At 31.1% G+C, this 27,313-nt stretch overlaps 1 protein-coding gene across 2 annotated transcripts in view; it reads right to left on the bottom strand.

Moving 5' to 3' along the window:
• The window catches only part of LOC129959531 (prickle planar cell polarity protein 3-like), a 206,575-nt gene that overhangs the window by 94,677 nt on the left and 84,585 nt on the right, over positions 1–27,313 (bottom strand). For both annotated transcript variants that reach the window (XM_056072406.1, XM_056072408.1), the window contains exons 3-4: positions 20,979–21,162; positions 1,730–1,963 (exon numbers count right to left, since the gene is read on the bottom strand). In XM_056072406.1, coding sequence (XP_055928381.1) covers positions 1,730–1,963; positions 20,979–21,162 — 418 coding nt within the window. The remainder of the gene's footprint in view (positions 1–1,729; positions 1,964–20,978; positions 21,163–27,313) is intronic.

The raw sequence follows: 27,313 nt of genomic DNA, 5'->3' as shown, positions 1-27,313 counted from the left end.
CGAGAGTTTCGTCGCATTTACGCAAAGGACCATTATTTTCACAAGCTCTCAAGAGAATGATTGCTCGATTCGAGAAAATTGGAGATCTTCATCGATCAGCCGGGTCGAGGACATAAATCGACTCATTCAGATGTCGTTGAAGATGGATAACGTTGTAGGTTGTAATAGTGCACGTGCAGTATCACAGTGCACTTGAGTGTTCCCTAAAGTACAATGCGGAAAGTACTGAGAAAAATGGTGTACTTTTACCCGTACAAAATTCGTTACAATCAACAGTTGATGCTCATCGACAGGGAGAAGCGACTAACCTTTGTATTGCTACTTCTGACTAGAGAAGAAGTGGATGCATCATGGCCATAGCAGATTCTATGGAGAGATGAAGCACATCTCTATTTAAGCGGAACAGTCAACACTTATAATTGTCGCGTTTAGAACACGGAAAACCCTCGTACATTCGAAGGGATTCCACTTCACTCTCCGAAAGTTACATTCTGATGTGGATTCGCAGCCACATTTATTCTTGGAACTTTCTTTTTCGAAAAAACTACACGCAATGGCCCTGTTACATGCACCGTGACGGCCAGGAGGTACCAAAACTTGCTCGAAAATTTTGTTCTATCTGAAATGCAACAGCTCCAATGTCTTGATTCAATTACCTTTATGTACATAAGGTGGAGCACCTCCTCACATCGGACTCCGTGCACAGCAGTTTCTTCAGCAACATTTTACGACTGATAAATTAATCGAGCGTTTCCGACAGCCTGGCTATCTCGTTTTCCAGATCTTATTCCCTGTGATTTTTGGCTGCAGAGATACTTAAAAAATCTTGTTTTACGAGAACGCCTTGTAGCCTTGGGAGATTTGAAAGACAGTATCACTCTGCATGTGAGAAGATCTCAATCGATCCGTAGTTGAACAAGCTGAACAGAATGCAGAGTTTACATCTTGAAGAAGGGAACTATACTGAGCAGTTTCCCCTCCCTTGATAAAGTCCTTGTGATTGAATGTTTGATATGTTCGAATAAAATGTGTTATGAATGTGTATTTTGTATCTTTTCAGCATATTTTCTGTTGTACAGCGCCCTTTATCGGTGTTTCTGGAATTAATTTTTTTCCATGTAATCAGTTTCCACATGTCTTGAATAGCTAGTTCAAAAATTTGGGAGACTTTACACTGAGTAGTTCGCTGTATAGAGAGCTCAGAGTAAGGGTGTTTTAATTCCGACCACCTTGAATAATATTGTGTATAATTCCACTTTATTACAGAGAAAATTGAAAAGAAAAATGTTTTTATTTCTTAATTGCTTCAGTGCTTGAAAGAGAATACCTTTCATTCACAGCTACATAGGTAAAAGAATAAGCACAAGGATAATTCCTCTCATTTAAAAGTACTTTTAGCATGTTAGATGTTTATTTTGAATTTATTCAAAGCAACTTATATTGTTTATTTTTATTCAGCTTATTATTTTAAAATTACTAAAAGAATTAAAATTATAATTGTAATTGCTTTATTATTTGACACTAATTATATTTTCATTAATTGTGAAATGACAGTATTGTCTTTAGATTAAAAAGTGCTTTTAGAACCAGTTTTCTTCAACCAAATTTTTGAAAAAATTTAATATTGGCAGGAGGCTCGGTAGCTTCGTTTGTATTACCTAACGAAGCCATTAGCACATAAAACTAAGAAACATCTAAGGCTAAACTTATATACTGTCTTGAGGATTACCGTGTCTCTTTCTAAATGATCTCGGACGTATCCAATATCCAGAGCCATTTCATTTCTTGTGTTGACGAAATCTTCGAAACTTTTAACAAAATCTTTTTCTAAGAATTTACAGTAGGCAGCCGCTAAATCTTGTTTCGGCAGCTGCAGGATCAACTGGCGGTCCCGATATTTCTCTCCAGGAGTGCCAAGCTGAGGGACGAGATGATTTGGCAACTGGGAGAAGTATTCTTCAATCTGAAAACAACATTTTGATTAAAAATTATCTTTTGCTTTTTATAGTTTAATATTATAAATACTTTCAAATTTTGAAAGCAATACTTTTCAAACTGATTATCAAGTGGTGCAGTTCATGTAGAAACAAAATTCAATTAAAGGAATCTATTATCTTATAATTATGTGCTGAAAATATTTAAAAAATATACGAACACCTAGAACTCACAAATGTCTGAAATTTAAAAATTCTAACTTATTCATTAGTGAGGGAAAAATCTAACATAAAATTTCGTTTTCACAAATATCAAAGAATCAAACTAAACAAAAGTATGCAAAACGCACACACACGCATAAAAAAAAACTTAATCAAAATTCAAAATGATTCTTTTCGAATTACTCAACCATCAAGAATGTTTAGAATCGAGAACAAGAAATTAACATAATACCAAAATACCAGTTAACTTTCTAAAAGTGCGTAACTGCGTTTATCTAGAAAATGAGTGATACATTTTTTAACACCATCGTTCATCAAGCACTTTATTGATATGCATCATACAACATGGTAAAATGTGCATAATCAGTTAATTAACTTTAATTATGAGCAGATTCACTATTTTGATGAAAGCCTACGCAGAAAATTCTATCAATAATGGAAAGTTTCATCATTTTGAACATAAGATGTCAAAGGCGAGAATAGGAACGTTTTCGTTGTTATTCCATTATAAAAAAAACAGGTTATGTAAACCAAACAAACATGGCAATGTAAAAAGAGGAGAAATTAAAATTTGAAATATTTTTTGAAAAGTACCATTTAAGAGATACAAAATTTCCCGGAAAATGACTTTCAGGGCTTTCTCGATCATAATTAAAAGTACTTATGTTTTTCTTACCATAAGGAATTAGAATCATTAAGATATACAGGTATTTTGAGAATTATGCACTCAGAATAATGTATTTTCATGCATACACATAAAAATATAAATACGTCAAATATATTTTAAAACTCTTCGAAATGAAATATATTATTAATTAAAAATTAAAAAAACATATCAATTCCAAAATAACCCAGACGACTTAATATTTAAATTCTTTCTCTATTTTTTTTTCTTTCTTCCTATATAAATTAATTTGGAGCAAAAGTGGTGATAATTTTTTCATTTCAGTTACAGGTAAAATTTTTTAGAAATGTATTTATGCATATACGCAAAATTTTCATAAGAATTTTGTATTTTGCTCATTTTAAATTGACCTTTAACTATCTAAAAGAACGTGATATATAATATGTAATGAAACGTGTCTAAAACGTGATATATATGAAAATATTGTAAACAATGTCTATGAAGGAATAAATCAAAAACATTAACAAGAACATCGTTTGGAAAAAAAGTCATTAAAATATATTTATTTCCCTTAATTCTTGAAATATTCATTTTATTGAACAATGCCTTTCATAATACTACTTGAGTTGAATACAAGCGTATATTTTGATAATAATAAATAAAAAGAACATTTCTTATTTTTATTATTATTATTATTATTTTCTTATTTCAGAATCCACCGTCTCTTTAAGAGATAATAAAATCTGTCTCAAGCTTATTATCAAGAGTTATTCAAGGTAAGGATGGAAATTCAAATGAAATCGCATCAGTTAAAAAGCATTTATTTATATTCAAATCACAAAATATGCAAAAACACACACACACAAAAAAAAATGAATTCCTCATAAGTTTTTCACACAACATCAGCATACTGCATCTAAACTTGGCTCGACAACAGATAATGTATGAACATATCATTATTCAATGAAACTGGATAACGTACAGTATTTAATAGGAATGCAGATGTATATTCAAGAAATATCAATAAAAAAGAAACCACTGATGCAAAGAGTCGAGAACATATATTCAACAATAGAATCATTTTTCATATGTTTCGACTTTTTCAAGAAATATTCCGTTATTGACATGAAATATTCTTTGAAAAAGCTGTTGTCCATGAAGTCAATCAAAACCTTTTGCAATTTTAAAGCCTGAATGACATTCAATACTCGACAACTTAAAAGAACTCTAGCAAACAAAGCAACACAATAGTTTTAGCGACCAGAATGATTTTAAAAATACTTTTTACCCAACAATGCATTTGAATCATAAATCATTCGAAGGTGGAATTTTCCACTCATACGGAACATTCAATCTCGTTTCTTTAATTCGATCGTGACAAGAAAAAAGTAGCTGACATGTATTGCTTATTCATCTTCAAAGCAATTCTTTGCACACACACACACACACACACACAAAAAAAAAAGCTTTACTATAAATAATGTGATGCACAAGAAGCTCAAACTGAAATGATAAACTTTTTCAAAGACGGTGCGGAATATCATCAATTTTATATTCCCAACAATCACATTTAAGTTATGAATATCTGTTGAAGTTCCTCCATTTTTATTTCATTCACACAGAAAGAGACAATCTCCATGAGAAAAAATATGATTTTTAAAACACCACTTCTCAACTAATATTAACGAGTTAACTTGTTATGGTGCGCACATTATTGCATTTACTATGGCGCTAAATTTCAGCTTTTATTAGGGGATAGATAAATTTGAAGCTACATAAATAAAAAAATTTAAAAAGCCTTGAAAATTTTCAACCTTTTCTGAAGCTAATATAATATAATAGTCACATCTAAAAATTATTTTCAAAACATTTAGATTAGAGTCCGTTAAAAAGATGTTTGGTTTTCTTGGGCGGAGGATGAAGGAGTGAGTGACTTCACAATAATTGCTATTTTACATTTAAAATGTGTAATTATTTTATAGAGGTACTGAAAGTGCGAGGAAATGAAATGTCAACAAAGAATGCCAATTTTGAAATTATTATTTTAGATTTTATTTTTGATCAAAAATGTAAGCAACATTATTCTAAGTTCAAAACATAATTATTATACAAATGTTAAACAATAACTTTTAAAGGTTTATGTTGATTTGAAGGCATGTTAAAATTAAGTAATTCCAATGTAGAATTCCAACATGGATAAGTATTGTAAAAATGTCTTGAATTTTCAGAAGCAAAATTCAAATTAATAAATTGAATAATTTTTAATGGATTGCATATTACTTTAAAAATACAATGGAAGAATAGAAGAACATATAACTTAATTTTTAATTAAAAATGACTATTTCACCTAAAATATAAGAAATGAAATCCATTTTTTTTGTTATACCTAAAATGTGAAATAATAGGTATTCTTAATACGTTGGCTGCCATGATTTACGCCTGTGATTTGGATCCTCCATCTAAATAGATGATTTCTTCCTTGATTGCAGATGAAAAGAGTTTTTTAATTAGAGATTAAATGTGAATCACCTGGCAGCCAATCTGTTAATTTAAAACATACAGTTCTGAGTGCACAATTTTATTAATATTTATATGCTATATTGCGATATATCATAGGCAATTTTATTTTTAACAGCACTGAAATTGTTTTCACGAATCAAATGTTAACATGAATCATTAAAATGTATTGTTTTAGGAGTTGTGAAGGTTTCATAAAGAAAAATAATGAAAAAGGATAATATGCTAAAAAATTACACACAGTCAAACAAAAATTCATAACTAGATATGTTGCAATACAGCAAAAAGGTAAATTTTAGAAAAGAAATGAAAAAAAGCAATCACAGGCTATGCACCACTAATCAAATTATTGGGCACACCATAAAGATCAAGTTTAGAAATCGGAAGGTCTTGGGTTCGATACTCCATTTCATCGATAATTCTTCGTGCGTGTGAAGCTAGAGCCCTCAAATAAGCTTTCGTAGTTCAAGACATCCTGAAGTTGGTTTGATCTGGAATTGGGGAATGGCGAGCTAGCTTAAGCCCCGTTCCCATGGGCCGTTGCCTTACGGATATGGTCGTAAATCTACCATCTGACCCATTGTAGGACCACTCACGCCTGCAACTTGGTATTACTCCTGTGAACGTTGGCCGGGGGCTTCCCGCAAATTGTCGATAAAATGAAACGGACATCAAAGAGCCCCGGATAACCACAAATGAAGGAAAAGAGGGCAAAATGCGCCGGACGCAAGGTGCACACGGGCCATGGGAACTATGCTTTGGATATCATCATCTCACTAAGGTTCAAACTTATGAATCCATTTGAAAAGAGCTTCATTGCTGAGTGCTTATTTAATAAAATTAAACTAAACTGTAGGATTGAACTTCATCGATCAGAATAAATTTACAAGATTTAGTTGTTATTCTCAGTTGAAACTTTAAATAATATGTCAGTTTTTGAATCTCACAAATCTAAATCTAGCAAAATGAAAAGCAGTGGACGTTTCATAATATTTCCCCTTCGGAATGACCAATTTTAAAACCAATGGCGCCGGATTGAGTACAAGTGTTTGGATTTCACATATTCGTAATGAACCGGAACGACACTCGAGTATGGTACTGAAAATTTTAAGAATAACAGTGACCTACAATTCCATTTCTAGATAGACAAATAAATTTTAGCATCAGTCAAGAGATTTTGCTAAGTATCACTGAGTTGCTCAGTCGATCTGAAAAATGAACTCTAGCTTTCATTTCAATGACAGCCTAAAATTAGAAGGGATGAATGCGATTACATAAATATCCTTTAAGATAGACTATTGAATCCGAACGGCGCCACGTGCAATCATTTGCAAATGAATGTGTTTCCGGTTTAGGAGGCAAACAAGGTCACTTTGCGAGCTCTCGTTTTTTCGATAAGGAAATCATGAGATGCTGTTTAATGAATGCATTAATTAATGTACTGGATTCAATGCGTAGGATTAGATACAATTAAACAGCAAATAAAAACCATTTGAAAAGAATGCGCAGAACTGAAAACAATGGGAAACGGGCTTTCACAAGGGGAGTTAAACTAGATTAAGGTATCAAGTCATAAATTTAAAAAAAAATGTGATCATTTTTTTTTGAATCAACAGATTGAGATTACTGAGATTGAGAGAATGTTAATGTAACAGCTATCAAAATATTGTGTAATCATCCTCTAAGTTAATATTTTTTAGAATCCATCAATGAGTACCAAAACAACAATGAAATGTTTCAGATAAAAGATTACGAGCCAATATAGCTATATATAATTATTTTAACGCTCCCCGAAATTTATACATTCGGGAATTATTATTCAGGAAATATTAACAAAATACACGTAGTTCAAAGGAAAAACGTGAAGAAATAGGATGTAAAATTATATATCATTCGATTTTACTTCATGCTTTTCGCAAAATAATTAGATATGTATATTTATTCACTTCTGAAAGTTCAATTTCTTTATTCTAATAGGTTCTTCCTACAGAAATATCTGCAACTTGAAGTATCCAGATACTGTTTTAAAAAAGTACCAGAATCTGGAAGTCTAAAATCTTTACTATAAAGATGATCAAAAACACGAATTAAAATCAGAATTAACTGCTGTTCTACGAACCTTTGACAGTGATATAACGGTGCAACAAGCAAGGAGAAAGGCATTCGTGAACATTCAGAAGTGCAGTACTCCCACATTTTTTAGAACGTAATTATAGTCAATAATTTATTTGATTTTGCACATAATATTTAAATCCATCCACAATTTAACACAACTCCTTTTACAGCTCTTAATTTTCAAGGAGAATATCGGAAAAAAATAATATACTTCTGTTGATAAAAGCAAAAAATATCTTTAAAAATTATCTCTTACACACACTAACGATGAATGCTGCTCAAGCACAGTAACAATGTGCAGTCATTTCAGCAGCGGGCAACGGTGGTTCATCTGTAGGGGCCATAAAGTTGCAGCATAAGCTACATTATTACAAAACATTATTTATTAGCTTATTTGTAATATTTATCGATGTCCTTTCTTTCTAATAATTCATGATTTTGACAACTGCCTATTCAACAATTCATTAGTCGCATTCTATAATCGCAGTTAAATCGAAAAAGTCTTGCATTATTTTTTAAAGCATCGCAGTGTGTCGAAATTAAAACCATGGGCTTCCAGTATGGAATAATCATTTCTGTGCTTCGGGAAGCGCCGTGAATGAGAGAGAAACGGTCTTCTATTCCCAGCCATATGGGAAATAACAAGTTGAGATCCTCCTTTTCTCCATTTACCCCGATCTAACTAGTAACCTGAAATTGTAATAATGCTTAACATAACAAAAGAAAATTTACATCTTTTTTTTTTTTTTTTTTGCGAGGATGGGGGTTAGGAGTAACGAGGAGTAGCGATTTATATGCACTTGTAGATTAGATTGAAATAGAGATTTAATGGCTCAAGAGCCATATTTAACTATACAGCACCCACATGCACTTGTGAAATTGCTTTGTCGAACACTGGCACAGATATGGTTTCCTAATTATTGTAGATTGAAACAACGTTAAATGCTGCTTATTTACTTCTGCTAATATGTGTGTGTGTATACGTCAAAAAATGAATTTCAGAATTTCTGTTTATTAAATTTACTAGAGATTTTTACCTTTTCAAAGAGGGAGTTGTAATCGCCAAAAATCCAACCTCGAGATTTTGATGAATTTGCACATTTCAATGAAAAGAACTTTAAAAATAACTTCTTTAAAACAAACTATGTGAAAATGATAACTCAGAAACTCTACAGTGTAAACAGATAAAATTTAGTCTATGGTATCTTACCCAAAATGAATCATTTCCGACAAAATTTTGACTGAACTTATTAAAAAGAAAATGTATCGATATTACATGAGCTTGTATATGAGCATGATAAATCAAAAACCCAACGAGCCAAACAGATGAAATTTGGTAAGTGGTTTATTACAAGAGTTCTAAAAATCTATCAAATTTTGGAATAAAACTATAGAAGGATTCTCTGTCTACAAATCTTTCTATTCCTTCATATGACAATGCGACAATTCATAATAGCAACAAGCTAGATGAATGCGATTTAGAATTACGATCTTTATTATTATTAAACTTCCCCTATAAACAGCATCATACAACGCAAGAGGGATTGCACCGAAATTTGGTATATAGACTATACACAAGATGCGCTCACGGAATTTCGAAAAAAAAAAAAAAAAATTTAGTTTCAAAATGTCCACTACAGGGCGCTTTTCTCGGAAAAACATTAATTTTAACACAATAAACAATCAAAACGGAATGCAGAAACAATATTAACATTTATTGACTAGTTTCTGATCACCTTATCATCGAATCACATTAAGTCAATATAAGGAAAAAATAACAGCACTGTTTGAGGGGGAAAAAGTACAGTTTGCAGAAACAAGAACAGATTAGGATGAAATTGCATAAGAGGAGCAGTTGTAAATTGTGTCCAGGATGATGTAGGAAAAGGTACTCCATGTGACCACCCTCATTCACCTGCAAGTCGTGGACAGTGTATTCAACCGCAGATTGTAAATGATCAGTTGTGATACTTCGCACATGAAGTATTATAAAGTTCTTTAAGTCATTCACCGTCGCAACAAGATACCGTCATCATTGCAGCCGGAAACATCGACATAAAACATGACAACGACATGCAACGACAACCCTAACCTGTTTTGCATAAAGCTTCCTCTTCTTCGCAAGCATGCAAATCTCGACATTTTTCCCAGAACTTACAAGTTTTACATTTTATTACTCATAATTCTTGTTATGGATTGTAAATATTGTTTTTGTATTCCATTTTGGTCGTTTATTGTGTTAAATTTAAAGTTTTTCCGAAAAAGGCATCTTCTGGTGGGCATTTTGGAACTATTTTTCCCCCCGAAATTCCATGAGCGCATCTCATGTATAGTCATACCAAATTTCGTTGCAATCCGTTCACCCGTTTGCGTTGTAGGATGTTGTTTATAGGGGAAGTTTAATTATAACCATCCTGTACATCAATTGGACAAACTGACTGTCTATATGGTAACTCCAAAGCACCATATGCATGATGGATGAATTTTGACTCGATATCAAAACCGTAAATTCGGGACGACGGGAAAGAATTGAAAATGCATACTCTTCGCAATATAAGGCTCAACACAAAATGTGTTATAGAATCGAACAATCGAGGGGATAGTACTCTCATAGGTTGGGACAATCCTTAAGAAATATATTTTGTGGCAATGCTGGATTATGAGAGGTTTGCGAATCTGCGAGGGTTGTGAAGATAAAAAAAGTACCATTTAAAATACAGTTCTAGAGATAAAGGATTTAAATTTGTTCACCTGGGGAAACAATCTTTTGCGAGTTTAAAATTTGAAGATAAATAAAAATTAAAAATTAACGATTAATGAAAATTATTTTAAAATATTGTACAATTTTTTTTCGTTAACAAATATAAAAGCAGCATTTCTACATTGTATTTATTTTAAGCATAATATTATATTTTCAATCGCAATTGCATAAATTTTTTATAAATGAAAACATAATTTATTTTATATAATTGCTCAGTTACAATTTCTCTATTTCTAAATTAAATTAAGAATTCTTATTTAGATGAACTAATAGTTATATTATTCAAAATAAATAAAAAAATTGGAATTATAAAGAAAGGCATCAAGGCGAAATGTTGCATCAATTACATTATTCCCACGGTTACAATTCAGGGACTGTCACTGATCAATTTACATTGATATTAAGATAGTATGAAAATTAATAACAGTAGAGACATTACGACAACAGGAGCTGCCATTATATAATTAAAGTCGCTCAGGATGAATTTTTTGAAAAACGTCCCAAAATAGTTATATTTTTAAATTTTTTTCATAAACAAGCTAGAAAAAACATATATAAAACCAAAATATATCAGTTAAGTGGCATTTTTTTATGAAAAAAATTAATATAATAAATAAACAAATTTTTATTAAGAAAATGGGGGGAGGGGGAAATGATTCTTTTTGGCTAAGAAAGAGGTATGAACCAAAAATCTTCTAGTTGAAAAGTTTATGAAATGATTTGCTTAAAATTTTGCAGATAGTTTAAGAAATATATTATCTAGTTCCTGAACTAAGAAATGAGCTGTATTTCGATCCCTCTTGAAATATTGGGTTTTCGACTGTTAAATACGATGAAAATTTCATTTTTTACAAATTGTGAAGCATTAAAAGAAATATTAAATTTTCTAAATGAATAGATTACTTACTCCCTAGTTCAGGAACTGTAGAACATATTCAGAAAATAATATACCTAATTTCAATAAAAAATATGCATCAGGTTTTAATTTATGAGGTTTTCATAAGAAAATCCTACAAAGATTAGAATTTGAGAAAACAGTATTTAAAGATGCAAAATTACATTAAAACACACGTAAATGCAAATATAAAAATCAGTGTAACTACCCAAAAAATAGACTTACAAAAAATTCAAACGGTTTTATAAAGAAACCTGTCTAAACATAAAGAATATTAAATTTAAAAAATTATAATTTCGCAAAAAAAAAAATCTAGTTTTTAATATAGTAACCTAAAAAGAAAACTTTATTAAAATTTCGAAAGGAAAATTTTTTCAGAAGCTATTTTTTAAAAATCCAGATTGTCTTTTTAAGTGTCAGTTATTTACTTTTAAGTTAAAAACTGGCGAAGCCAGAACAAACTTTATTCAAATCCAGGAGAAAATGTTAAAAATTCCGTTCATCTCGAATTTCCTAGAAAAACAAGCATTCCTGAATTCAAAAATCAAGAGTTGGTGAATTTATAACTTCTTAGGTTCTTCATTACTAATCCTGGCACAGAGACAATGAAATAATTCAACTTTTTTTCAAAACTACAAAAAAAATAATTTATTTAAACTTTTAATTAATTAATTTATATAAACTTTTAGTATGAGCAGTGTCTTTTAATTCAAATTCCGCACAAATCCATACCATTTTCATAATCCAGGGCTAAGGGACAAAATTCTGGATTAATCCATCGAATCCGGAGCAAAAAATGGATTTTGAATGAGTTTCATTCATTTTTAAACAACTTCAGCCGATCACTTTTTGACCTTCCTCGAACGGAGTACAAGGAAGAATGTTCGAATCCAATATCGAATAATTCTCTTCTTGCTATGTCTCCTTCTACAGAAAGTGCCTTCCTAAAACAAATTTTAGTAGCTTCTACTTTCTAAGAACATCTTCCTTTCGACGGAATGAGTGTAAAATTTCATCTATTTAGGTCGTTGCGCTTGAACATATAAACTGATAAAGGACAAACCTTTGACAGTTGATTCAACCAAATTCTCCCAAACAGTAATTCTACTTAGAAAACAAATGGCATCCATTTAGCTCTTCACGTTTTTGAATCATCATTACAGACATTACTTTAAAAATGTATTTTCTTTTATTCAAGGAGGTCAAAGATGTGAAAAAGCACCATAAACCTCGAGGTTAAAAAAAATAAAAGAGGGCACTCATTTCAGGCTTATTGGATGAAATGTGAATCAGAAAGCTCGTTGGTTACGGATTACTTCCACAGTTTAACTATGTTAAAAAAAATATTTAGATGGAAATCTTCGACTCTAAAGATTAAATTATAAATATTCAATTTACTTCAAAAGAGAAAATGAAAAAAATAAAAGAAGTAACCCTGATGTTCATTTTTTATACATACATAAAAGACTAGATTATTTGGAATCTATTACACTCAATTTTAGTTGCCAAGATTTCATGCAATTCCACATAAGTTAAGAGCAGACGCCAATTTTTTCCCAAAATCTTCTGAAATGCTACTAGTGAGAAACAACTTGCCAAAAAAGTGGATAAATATGATAAATCTTCAGCGAATGGATTTATCTTAGCGATGATCAATATTATGAATTTAACATACTTTTCTTAATATAAACATAAGGTAATATATTTTTAAAATTTCTTTCAATTTATAATACCATGTCAAATGCAAATTACATTAACTTATTCAAACACATTCTTTCAGCGAGCAATTTTTACATTCTTTTTCGTAAAAAGAGATCAAATATTTTTTCTTGGTTCACTGTAAGAAAATGTTTGCATAGACGATTATTATGAGAGCTGAGTTTCGGGGATTTTGCATTACACTATTTTTGGCGAATCACTTTGATAAAGGAGAAAATCATTATCATCATTTTTTATAACATCCAATTATCAGTCCGAATTCATCAGCTGAACACCGGAACCATTCCTTGATTGCATCATCCTGCCATCTGTAGAGTAGAATATGTACTAATAGTTTTCAAACATTACTGCGAATATTTAGCTAAAAAAAGTAGTTTAGCAACAAATGTGTCAAAATTCTTAGTTACAGGAGTTGAGTTGAAAAGAAGTACGAAAATTCCATACAAGAAATTTTAATTCGTCTGCTGAAAAGCGAGTCATTCATTTTAGTTATATATAAATGAACTGCACAGCGTCTTTCGGCGACACATTAAAGTTTGTATTTTTTAAAAATTTATTTTAAATCATTGGTTCATAAAAATGATAAATTTTTCATTTGATATTAGTTACAGGAAATTCTGGATAAGCAAATTTTTAGTGAATTTTAATTCGAAAACGAATTTAAAAATAAATTTTCCAACAGTCCATATTTTAATTTATAGAAATTAACCAAACTGCAACTGCACAATAAAAAATCACGAAAGTGTAAAATTAAACTAAATACACATGCACAGGTGTTGCTTTATATTTACTCACCAGAAAAAAATTATACTGCAATATTTTTTAATTGATTTCTATTTATCATGAATTATCTATCTTTTTTTTATTTTAAAATTTTATGATTGCGAAAATATTTTTTCCACAATTCTCTTTTAAACAGAAATAATACTTCTGGAATTTCTGGCATCGATATTTTTGGTATTTAAATAGCTTTTTGCCCATACGAACTATGCATTTCAAATGAATGTGCTTTGCTATTACGACTGTGAAAAATCAAAATTCGATACTGAATCAAAAGACAGTATCTTGAGAAGCGGTGTTTTTTTGTTTTTTTTGACGACAAGTATGTCTATTTTTGTCAGATCATTAAAGGAATTGCGCTGGATTAAAAATTTACGGAAATTAAATAAATTAAACCACTATAGGATTATCAAACTAAGGGAGAGGGCGATCCAGTTTAAAAAAATTTCGTTGAAGCCATGAAAATCTGTCACTACATTGAATGTTTGAAATATTTTGAGAGTGAAATTTTCTTTGAAGGTCATATTATGTCCTTTATGAAAGTTAAAATGGTATTTTTAGGATTCCAGTCGGAATATTAATATTTTGCATACGGGAGACTGTGATAACAGTGCGAAAAAGAACAAGCGTTAAAAGCTGATCTCATTTGCGCGCTAGATGGTAAATAAGATAATTTGTAATAAATAAATAATATATATAAATAATAAAGATAATACAAAATATAAATGATATTAAAATGAAATTTAATTAGCCAAACTTTTTTTCCAATGTTAATAAGTTTTTTCACATCAATAGCATGCATGTATTATCAAGCTGAAACACATTTGCCCGATACACGTTCAAAGACAGGGATGCAAAGTGTTAAATTATAGCATATGAATAAACGCCAACAGGCACTGATTTACTAATCTTAGGGCAATGTAAAATAACGCATGTTTCGTGTGTGACTATAAAAGAAAATGCGCAGTGCAAAATAACTTACAGTTAGTACAACAGTCAGTAATTCTCAAATAAAAGCAATACATTTAAATGCTATAGCAAGTTATAATGAAACAATTTTTAACTTAGAGGTTTCTCCAGTGTTTTGAAGCTGTCGTCCAAAACGTCTACTTCGGACTCTTCGATCAATTTAGCTTCGACTGCAACACTGAATCTACACTCTCTTGATCCATGATTTTTTCGGAATTATTCGCTAGCACACTTCCATGGCTTCGCATCCGGGAATTCATTTTATCATTTGAGCCAAGTTTAGGAATGACCTGCGTTTTGGTTGACCGGAGTTCAGTTAATTGAGTTTTACTGTATTTATAAACATTCTCTGCAAATGTAGATGCTGCGATTCATAATAAACAAATAAAAGCATATAAATTTTAGCTAAGTTACTAAAACAAAATATACTTATAATTAAAATACATTGAGTGATGGAAATAAATAAAATAGAATGGAATAATTAGAATAGAAAATAAATAGCGAGAAATCTCATAATGCGCACAGCAAAATGTCCAAATCTGCCACCCCCATGAATCAGCAACAACTGTCATTCATTCATTTTAGTAATATAAAAGGAGGAAAATTACTCGAGGAATAAATAAGGATTCAAAAGTACGAAATTTCTCGGTCAGCAGACCTTTCCAGACAGGTTTAAAAATACATTTGATAATCTTTAAAAGTATTAGTTGATTCATTGGCAAAAATTTAAGTATGAAGCCAGATATTCAAAACAATGAAAAGTAAATAAAAGTCAGTAGAAAGCGAGACGAAAGATAAAAGACAATTGAGAGAAGTGATTGAAAGAGGCAGTGGTTAGGAAAAGATATAATTTTCAACTGCAGCACTTAATCAAAACAATATCATATCTAAAGATATTTTAAACTTTGTGCTATAAAAGCGTTCCGCAGTTCGTGGGAAAATCTATTAACTGATTTATTTACCACAATATGCTCTCAGAAAAGTGTCCAGAAGCATTTCCTGGCTTCATTCTGCAGAAAGACGTTGCTCCACTCCAATGGCATAACAACATAAGCCAATACCTGAAAGGTCGCTGGATTGGCCATGTCTAGTCGAATGATATACCATTGCTTTCTTGGTCGCCGAGATCCCCAGACCTACCCCTTGTGATTTTTTTTCAAAATGGTTTTCTTAAAGAAAAAGTTTTCACGCCTTCACATCCCCAGGATTTACAGTAACTAAAATAGCAGAAAACTGACGAATTGGACTTGTTAACAAAGAGTATTCTATCACGAGTGTAGCAGGAACAGAAGTACTGCATAAACATTTGCTGTGTTACCGAAGGGTACAAAGTGAACAATTATAGAAACATAGATAATTGTAATTTCATAGTAAATTTGATTTATCAAAATAAATTAGTTATAGAGTTCAGAGGTAAATTTTATTTTTGTCCCATTCACTATGAAACAGGTATTATATATATATATATAAGCATTATTTTATGTGAAGCAGAATGCTATTTCGAAGACAGTGAAGAGACTTTCGATTTCGTGACGTCGTTTTATTTCATCTTGGAGAAGCACGCATTATTTACAAGCAGGAGCAACGAGCAACACACGCAACACAGAAAGAAATGAGGAAAAAGCACTTGAACATTATTTTATCCCTGGTTTTTATATAACCTGAGATATTGATATGGAAAATATTTCTCCATAGTGCTTATATATAATGAGATTTCGATAGGGATTTTCGCTACACGCGCCGAAGAGGCAGGGAAACACAGGGATCTTTTAAATAAGAATGTGCTTATTGTACATTTTTCTCGCCCTTCACGCGGAGCGTGGGAAAGTTAGGCTTTTAGCCGATTCAGCAATTTTATAAAGCTCTCTTGAATTAATTAAATAAGGAGAGTGGAATTGAATCAGGAAATAAGGGAATATTTTAGAATGAAGTTACTATGGACTAAATTAAGATAAAAGCTTGGAAATTAATTAAATTGAAATTAGAGTTTAAAATATCAATATATATATATATATATATATATATATATATATAGTATAATTTTGATAGTTACGTGGCCAAAAGGCAGAGACTTTTTGAATGAACTTCACTTTATTTTACCTCAGAAATCATAAAAGAAACAAAGACGTGATGCGCAGTTTGCACCAGAAGACAAGACCGAAAATGCCTGAATTTTCTCCTTTTGTGGGTTTATTACGAGATTCTGATAGAGATATTTTTGAGAAGTTTACTTTAGACTTAGGCAAGGGAACCTTGTATAGATTTTAAGGATTTTTATCCGCTCATGGCGTGGGAACCAACAGATTTTTTAGAGAGCGCGTTAGAAATAATTTAATAAAAAACGAGGGATTTGAATCAGGAAATAAAAGAACATTTTAGAACGAAGTTAACAAGAGCTAATTAAAACAGGAAATTAATTAAGATTTGAACTAAATTAAGATATATCATTACATGTACATAATTCAAGATTCAATTAAAAAATATTAAAGAAAATTTGTTTTGAATAGAATCTAAATACAATTTAATTATAAAATCAGGTATTATTTTTAAATTTTAAAGTAACATATAGACTTTTTAAACAACATAATACATTTATAAAAGATATTTAATTAGAAGTATTAGAACAGTGTTCGAAAACGATACTTGATTTTCACAAGTATCGTGAAGCAATGGTGTGCAATACCTTTGTAAATTAAATTGAAAGCATAAAACTAATATAAGTCGAAAATATTGCAAATGATATATATAGAAATTTCGTAGCCCCTGATAATCCGACCTCCAGAGGACTACATTATTTTATAATTAATGAAGTGATTGAAAAAATCAATTAAGGAAGGAGCGTTCTCTCCTTCGCAAAACAAGATATTCTGTAAAGTAGATGATTGGATATGACAATAATACGAAATCTTCTCGTAAACATACACATACCAAAGTCCAACAAAAAGATTAGGTCCAAAACTTGATAACCATCTGCCATTCTAATAGGTATTTGCTAAATTTAACCATTGCAGCTCCTTGCATTTTTGAAATATGTGTTCACATGCAGAGACACCATAAGTGGATTTCGCTCATATTTTGCGAAATCTTTGTTTTAAAATTTTGACGTAAAGTCACCTATCAAATTTCATACATCTAGCTCATAGCGCTTTTAAGCAGTCGTGTTTATAAACAGATTTTAGGAGTGGGCCGATTCTTTATATATATATATATATATATTTGAAAAAAAAATCGAGTTTTTAGACACTAATTTTTTATAAAAGAAATTATTTTATCGATTTCAGGTTGACGTATCTTGTCATAGATCGTATCTTATAATAGTTGCGTTCTATGTACTCTCGATTCGGATTCCTTTCCGATAAGCTATACCGATCGTAAATTTCGCTGAATTGCAACAGTTATCATTTAAGTCCAGCATACAAATGTGGTAACGGCCAAGTCATTAACGACACAAAAGTTTGGAGAAGAGGCGTGAAGTACAAAAATAATAGCTAAACAGCACACACATATCTCCAGTTTTATTCCGATTTTTCCCTCTGGGGAAAATGCAGTGAAAAAGTGTCACTAATGACTTGTCTGTGAAGCTCCAATCTGACTTTGAAGACGAAAAGTAGGATCATTAAAAATGGTGTTTGACGTAAACTTGATTGTTTATTTTAGATCTTGTTAAGAGCTATTTCAGGAATATTTGGCGCCAAGGACCGACTTCATTTGCAAAAGATATGATAAATAAATTATATATATAAATGTTCGTAACCCTAGAATTTGCCTATTCATAATTTAACAGTGCGGATTTGTGTTTTTTTTTCTCTCTCTCTCTTTTGTTCCTTCATTGTTTACAAAATGTTTACACAAATTTTCATAAAACCCCCACTTTTTATTACGATAAAAGATTTGCTTTATGCATGCAATTACTAATAAAGTATTCTCTACTTTATTCTTACTCAAGAAATTATAGAATTTAAATTAAAACAGAGTTGCAGATAACAGTTATTTTCATCAAAACTTCGAATGAAGTAGAAAACAAATAGTTATAGAGTCATTTTCCTTAATAAAAAACAATTTTTAACATACTTTATGGAACTTTAATTAGTTTAAATGAAAAGAGTAATTGCCATAAACATCATGTGCTCCGCTGTTGCACGAACAGGATTCGTTTAATACTCAGCTACTTCGGTGTATATTACATTAGTTGTCTAATTAATAATTTCGTATCAATATTTCATAGCCAGAAAGTTATCAGTCAGTTACCAAAAAACATTTTATACAACAAAAAGAGGAGATAAAAACAAATGATTGCAAAATTTTCAGACAAGAAGAATGAGGCTTTATTCAACACATGGAACACTGAAATGCGCTGTGTGTCTGATGGTATTCCAATAATGTAATTTTATTGAAAATAATATTTGGATTTCCGTTTGAAAGGAAAAGATAGGAGCACTATATTTATTTGTCTTTTATCGCTAAAATAGGGGTGTAATGCGGAAATTTTTCATCGGAAAATGTTCAACTTTTAATAAATACTTGTTTTTCCTACAACTTAAAAGCATGCAAAAATGGAAGGTAGGGGGGGGGATGCACAAGGATAATTTGCTCCTCCGACTGTCAATGAGCCCGTTTTTCAAATTGTAACTCTTTTCATTGTCAGTCTTTTCTCTGACCGTCGAGCTCGATGAGCGTGGCCGAATATTTCTGAACGATTCGGAAAAAATTGAGTGGAAGAACTTCAAAACAGATGTTTCAAATTGCATTTTTCGTCTTCTCCTCCACTCCCCCCCCCCATTTTTTTAAACTTATTTTTTCTTTTTACATTTATTAAGTTAGCTAGGGTTTGTTGATTTTTTAATTCGGAGCATAATTTAGTTTTCTATTTTCTGAGCTTTATAGCCTTTAAAAATACGCTTTACTTAAATTACAAATTCTTCATTTTATTTTAAAGTTATCCTAAAGATGACTTTAGGATAACTTTAAAAGCAGTTTTTCAGTCTCAAACTATTTCCTGACATTATCAAATGTTGCAGAGTCCCGTCTAGTGCAGTCAATATGTCACGTTATATATGTGGTAAATAATGTCTAATATGGTTAATATTTATGAATTCGCGTTATTAAAAATCTCACTTTAACCCCTTACACTCCAATTGCTCCTCTCAGGTACCATTCAAGACGGTGCATCATTTTGATGTTTCATGCATTTATTTAAAATTTTGATTGTCAGTAATACCTAAAGAGTGGTAAAGAGATGTAAATTAATTTTTTGGAAGAATTCCACTTAAAACAATTATATATATTTATTTTTCGAAACGATAAACAAGTCTTTATACTAGGTGAATATTTATACATCGAATTACTTTTCGGAGTGCAAAGGGTTAAAGTATATTTATTTTATTTTTTCCTCGAGTAGAAATGAACGATTTCGGTTTATTGTGTGCACTCTACAAGAAACATCATTACATGAATCCAGCAATTGCAGTTGTTTTAATGTGCTACGGTAGAATAAAAATTTTGAATTAAAATTTATATACAATATTATATATATATATATATATATATATATATATATATATATATATATATATATATATATATATATATATATATATATATATATATATATACACACGTGTGTGTGTGTGTGTGTAATAGATTGAAATTTAATAGAATTTTGTAATTTATTTTTCTAACCACTTAAGTTAGAATTTTTAAATAACTTTTATCGTTATTTTTGAGTTAAACGGTCGTCTATTTGTTTCTTTTCCCGCGCCATTCTGGATAAACTGAACAGTTGTAACATTAAGTTTGCAATTCTTTCATTTTATTTTTAGTTTCCCTTTTGAAACGGGGACTCTCCCGTCTAAGCTGATAAAGGTTGCCAACTTTCATGCAGTTTTTCTGCTTTGAGATTTTCACCGACGAAGTTCGCGCTTCACGTTTCTCTCGGATAGTCATGTTTCGGTTCCACCGAAAATTATTTATGCTTCAAGTTTTAAATAAACTTATACTTATTGATGAATTTTCACTTCGACTGAATTTTTCTGCTGTATATTTATATACATATATAATGGGTAATAATTTCATTATTTAAATATATATTTAGTATTATATATTATTTAATGAGTTTCATGCTTAATTAAAGAATGGAATTAATTCAAAGTGCGCAAAACAACATTTAGTCTTTTCTGCGATAAAAAAACAATTCTAAAAAATGGATTATCAAATCAGATTACGTGGATTTACTAAGAAAATAAGCCCCGTTCATTGAACAATGACAAGTGGCATTTTATACTGCACATTCAAATCGTTTTGAAATTCCTCTCCAAGGAAGGAATTTAACAACATGATTGGAATTTCTTTTCATTGTGTTAAATGACTTTTACAAATATTATATATATATTGATTTTTCAATTGATGTATTAGAACCATTTGAATGAAAAATCCTTTACTTACTTTTTCGTTGGGAAGACCCGGGGGCACCCAGGAATAACCGGCAGAAAGAGTTTTCTCTTTCGAGATTGGGTGCCGACTAGGCTCTGGTGAAGGTTGGAACCCAATGCGGTCACATACATTAACGAATTCTTCATGACAGACATCGTGAGCTTCACGCGGACACTTGCAATTATTACAGATTGTTCTGAAAAGAAAAAGGCATTCTTTTATCTGGAGCTTTAGGAAAGTGCAATTTTAGTAGGAAACAAGCATTTTGTTTTTTCCATAAAAGAAATATATACACTAATAGAGATCGTATTCATTGTTTTGAATAATACACAGAACACTGAAAAGTTCAGGTGCCGCATTTCATTTTTTTCTCAGAATGCTTCGCAAATACTACCATTGGAGATGGAGATCATTTCGATTTATGCCAAAAGAGCAAACACTTATGCAAGATGTTTAAACAGAAAAACGCTGGCGGCTAATCAATTTATTTGGCTTTTTATAATTTTTATACTTAATATATATTTCAGATACAAAAAGAAAATATATGCGCTGATAGAGATGGACTTTTTAAAATGTTTTCACAGACTACTGGGTATCTTTTATCAAAACATTTTTCTGGGGACAGAAATATTTAAAATAATTTCTGACTTTTTTGTGATTATATTATGAAATTGATTCTCAAAAAAAAAGCAATTTTTCTAACACAAATACTTTAAAATTTAAAAAAATGCGAAAATTTTAAAGTTGTTTTAACTCTTATAAAATGCTTAACTCTAAATGCTTTTTATTATTTCAAGTAATTCATATTTCTAACATTATTACTAATAAAAGTTAGTATGGAATTCATAATCTGACTCTTTGTTAAATTTTAATAATTTTTTGTTACCCCCCCCCAAAAAAAATGCAAAAAATGTAAAAATATAAACGTTGAAATTTTTTAATAAAATAACTAAAACTCTCAGGCCTAAACCAGTACTAATTCTTATATACATATACATGAAAACATCAACAAAAAATTTCAAGCCTCTATTTTGAACAGATAAAAAAAGGTTTTAGGGAATAGAAAACACATGCATCAACAAAAATAATAGCCTTAGAAAAATGCATTTAAAGTTTGTGAAATTATAAATCAGAAACTAATAATTCTCTTAGAATTCTAATTTTTAATATGTTGTTTCCGAACCCATAATCTGCATAAAAACACTAAAAAACACATCCAATCCCAATGTTTGATGTATGTCTTCTTTTCAACCAACTTCCATGATATTGTTACAAACCTGTAAGGCTGCTTCCCAGCATCATTAATTTTATCACCGGAAAGATCGATTTACAATAATCTGTATTGGATGCTGCTCGAGTGCCGAGTCAATGATCCCAGAGCTTGGCGACAAAATTGCAACCATTTGGAGACTATGACGACAAAATATATAATGCTGGAAACTTCGAGAATTTCAACGATCCATCTAATATGAACTGAGATATGGCCAGAACCTTCTCGCTACATCTCCCGGGAACTATAAAAGGCCGGCATTCTAAAGCTCCAATGAACCAGATCGGAAACGTGGTCGGAGTCGTAGACAAGTAACGAGTCTTCGAGAGGATCGCGAAGCAACGGCGGAGTGCCAGCGTTGTGTGGAGCTCAAGCGAGTGCTGAACTGAGCTGTATGTCGAGTCTTGTTGTCTACTGTGGAAGCAACATCAAGTTGCGTGTGGAGTAGCCAGTCGTGTGGTAGTGAGTCGGCAGTTTGATACAACTAAAGCGAGAAGACAGTGTGGAATTTCAGGCAGCCGTCTGGAGAGACCGTAGATTGAAGCTCCGAAGATCCCCTCTCCTGCTGAATTCTATCTTGCCGCTTTGTGTGTTGTGGTCGAATACTACTTGTGGGCTACTGTGTGTTGTAGTGTACTGCTGTGAGTTCGTCTCGGCTGTATATAGTTGTCGTCCTTTTATTTGTCTTGTCTGTGTACTCGTGTTCCTCATGTAAATAAACGTCGTCGTTGTTTTCTACTGAGGCCTTCTGATTATGCTTTCACACCATACACCCACTAAAAGCGAACCCGGTGATCCGTAACAATATGACACTTCTATATCAACAATATCATTTCGTGAACCATATGCCTATATGACATTCTTACGAATATCATTTAAAATTTTATTTGCTGCAAATAGATGTCCATCTACAATGTTTGCCTTCTAAAATTTAAAAGTTTTATTAGATATTATATGTAAATTCATATGCATACAAAATTTCTTCAAGGCTGAGTAGTCAAGTCCTAAACTTAATATTCCTTGCACTATTCTCAAGTTAACATCGAAAGGTGCATTCGAATCTTTTCAGTTTGTTAACATCACTTGTCACTGAATGCAGTTTGCTGTTATTCAAGTGTTTAGAAGAGGATGCTTCACTTTTTATTGGTCATAAGTAATGCACGCAACATTCAGTTTATATGCAAATTCATCCTTTGACCAAAACAAAGTTTTAAAGGTGCATTATAACAAGAGCTGCACAGCAAATCTGTAAATAAACTGCTGAGGTTTACACTATCGACAATGGTATAATTTGATGTTATGATATTTTCAGCTTTATTCAAAACATCACTATTTATTACACTTGTATTTTGAAGTCTCGCATTAATATCTTCAGGAAGTTGATTTTCAGAAATATTATCATTTTCACTAATCTGCCATCTCTTCAAGATATTATTATTATTATTATTTTGACAACTCGAGAAAGTTTCGGTCGTGGTATTTTCTCAACAGAATAATGAATAAAAATAATAAAATGTTAACTACAAAGATTTTAGACAAAAATACTTTGGGTAAAATCTAATATTAGTCTTGAAAACGACAGTTTTTTGAATATCAGCTACGTGTAATAAAAAAAACCCCGAAAGAACGAATAACATAAACAACAGAAAAGATTTACGAAGAACATAAATAAACAGGAAAGATTTGGTAGTGAAAGTTGAAGTTAATAAACGTTTCTTTCAAGGAATCGATTGAGTAAAAATATTATTACTAATTAATTAATTTTAGGAATGTAGAAATGCTTCAAAATGAAAACGAAACTAACCACAACCAATCAGCTGTCAAATTTTAAAATTGATAACTCTTAGAAAAATGCAAATATCTTTTAAACTATTTGGATATCAGATCTGTAATAGCCAAGTTTCCTAATTGTATGAGCTATTGGGAAATGAAAAAAAAAATCAATGTATTTTTCATATTTAGGGTACTGTGTAGCCTTAAGCTTTATTCCTTATAAGCTTAGCCTTTAGCTTATAAGGAATTCTCAAAAAAGAAACAATGATAATTTATAATTTTTAATGGAAGGTGAGAAATTCGACAATCTCTCAAAACTGGAAAGGAAAGGCGAATAATAATGATGTACCAAAGAATAATGGGCTTTCATATGAAACAAAAATTGGTAAAATCGAGTCAATCAATGCGGGCTGAGTGACTGGTTCACTGGTTCTTCTTATCGCTTTTAATGTACAGGTAGCTTTTTGTGATTCATTAGATTTTGTTGGCAAGGAAAAAAGTCTTAGCTTATTGAACGGCTGAATTTCTTGTCTGGTTTTATTCTCATTTATTCATTGTAGCTTTTTGGAAATAGTGTCGTTAGGATTTCAACTCTCAATCGACGATAACTAGATTTCAGAAATAAGAAATTATACTTAACGAATACTAGATTAATGTTCATCACATGTTGGAATACGTTATGAAGGAATGACTTAAAGATGTCAATATGCTAGCTCATAAGTGTTGTTGTTTTCGATTGTAATAAATAAGCACACTATATTGCGGTATCCAGTATTGTTGCAGTTTTGGTTCCGTTTTTAGGTTTTGTTTTGTAGTTTTCGACTATTTGTGTTTCTATTTTAAATAGTTTTCTAAACAGCTGCCAGTATCAGTTTCTAGACAGTTCCCAATGGCAACTATAGTAAAATGTCACAAATATGTACGGATGTTTCGTCACTTAAATCTGGGAAATTGAAATGAAAGACAAATCATCCAGATGGAAGCGCAAATGATCTAGAATAGATTTCTTTTCTTTCTTTCTTTCTTAAAAAAATAAAATAATTTCCATCCTTGTACTTAGAAATGACTTTTCCAACAAAATGTTTAAATCTTTTCCTTTTTTCGAATTTTACAAGAATAAAGTAGCCATATGTGATCACTGGCATTAGTTCAGAAGATAGAAAAATCTCATTCGAAAAATCGTCATGATTGGCATGATTCAATTCTGCGTTTTCCCAAACAATGTGTCGAATGTGTTAATCTAGCTAAATTGTCATGAAAAATATTGCAACAAACGCACAAATGATTTTTGAGGAATTGGAAATCTTTAGTTAAATAACAATGAAAACCTCCACATCAGTCATAGATAAATGACTCAAAGTCAATTCTTAATTTTTGATAAACATTAACATTCCTTTAACAAAGTGTTTCTAGACTCTACATTTACTTTGACTAGTAGTTAGTAACTCAAACAGTGCTGGGATGCCTTGACCTGGGTGATATTGCTGGGGAGAATACAGATCCCTTCAAAACAAAATATTTTATAACTTAAAAGGCTTTTATTTCTTCCAGATATGGAAATCGGTAAATAGTAACAAGTCATTGAAACAAGCATATTTGCAGTTATTACATTATGTTTTATTTTCTATTAAGCATTAACATATTGTTAACTGCAGAGCACGAATACATTGAAAATGTTTTAAAAATATTTTTAAATTTTTATTAATATCAAATTACGCTAAAATTAAAAACAACGTGAAATGACGATGTGGATGACTAAAGCTCGCTTCTGATAATTTTAATTTGTAGATGGAACAGAACACTTACTAAGAGAACTTTCTTTAGTTGAGTAAATGTCTCGTTTTGACGTAAAACTAGAGCTATTTTAAGACGGACCACTTAATTTTGAACTGCGTTCAGATGACGAAGACAACATCTGATTGCTAAGACTGAATGAAACGGCGAGAACGCCGTGGATAAATTCTCTTCATACTAATAAAGATGAAAGTCTATCCATCTTCTGAACGATATCCTGAACAGACCGTTGAACCTTGATTTCCCAAATTCGGTACATTTATATTTTAAATGCTTAAGTTGTCTCGAAGCCATTTTTTCCAAATTTAATTATTTAAAAATTAAGTCAGACATCCGTATTTTCGGTCAATTTTTCATCGATAATTCTCAAAAGAATAACTGCCCTTAAAAAAAGACTTTTTAAGTGCATACAATAATAGTTCCAATTATTTTGGTTTCAACACTGTATTATATTTAATCTCATTTTTGCAATTTTTTTAATTATCTTGATTTGCCGCTCAAAGAAACCTTCTACTGATTTTAAGAAAATAAAGGAATGAAACAAACAGATTATCGGACGATGGTGAGAGATTCAAAAAATTTCGCAGTTCACAGCCTAAGAAAAGTTTTTTTTCTTCAGAATTTTTTTAAAAGATTATCTTTAGTAAAATATTGACTTCGTTCCTTATTTGTACTGATTCCCTTTCACCCTTATTTTTGCTTAGTAATATTTCTTCCTGCAACAAAGTTGTAGTGAATTTTCAAATCACTCTTTACGAGCTTAAAGCAAGAGGAATTAGTGTCTGTTTTTCTCATGTCCGAGGTCATTCTGGCATTTTAGGGAATGAAAGTGCCGATTGGTTTGCAAAGCAAGCTACAAAGCTAAACATCATTGATCCTGTGAGCATCCCCAAATCTCACATTCGTAATGAGAATCACAAAAAGACCATTCTCTTATGGAACGAGCTGTATCAAAATTCGTCAACTGCCTCTTTTAACTAAATTATTTTTCCCTACAATTTCTCAAAGGTTGAATAACAAGCATTTTTTCAGTGATTTTCACTTAACAAAATTTCTTACTGGACACGGTAATTTCAATTATTATCTCAAGAAATTTGGATTATCGAACACTGATCTGTGCTCTTGCAGCGTGGGTGGAGTTCAAAATGTCGAACAGTTGCTTTTTGATTGCTCTAAACTCACTGAAGGGAGAAGAGATTTTATTGTGGATCTCGATGCCTGTAATATTAAGTTTCCACTTCCGCTTCGTGTTTTGATCGACCACAAAATGGCTTTTTTCTCATTCTGTAAATTTATTGCCTTTGCTGCTTCAATTTTTAATTAGTTTTGTTGTTTATTTTTTCCTGTTGTTTTTATTCTTATTTTTATATGTACATATTTTTATCTATGCATGAAGTTGTTTCTACTTACTTCTGTAAGCCTTGTGCTGTACTTTGTGGTGCACAAGGATTGACTTATTATTAATAAAAGAACACCGTTTTAAGCATTTTCAAATGCCGAAATTGTTCCT

Source organism: Argiope bruennichi, chromosome X1 (assembly GCF_947563725.1).
Source record: "Argiope bruennichi chromosome X1, qqArgBrue1.1, whole genome shotgun sequence".
Taxonomy (NCBI): Eukaryota; Metazoa; Arthropoda; class Arachnida; order Araneae; family Araneidae; genus Argiope; species Argiope bruennichi.
Note: the sequence above shows the minus strand (reverse complement) of the source record. Positions and strands in the feature narration are given on the sequence as shown.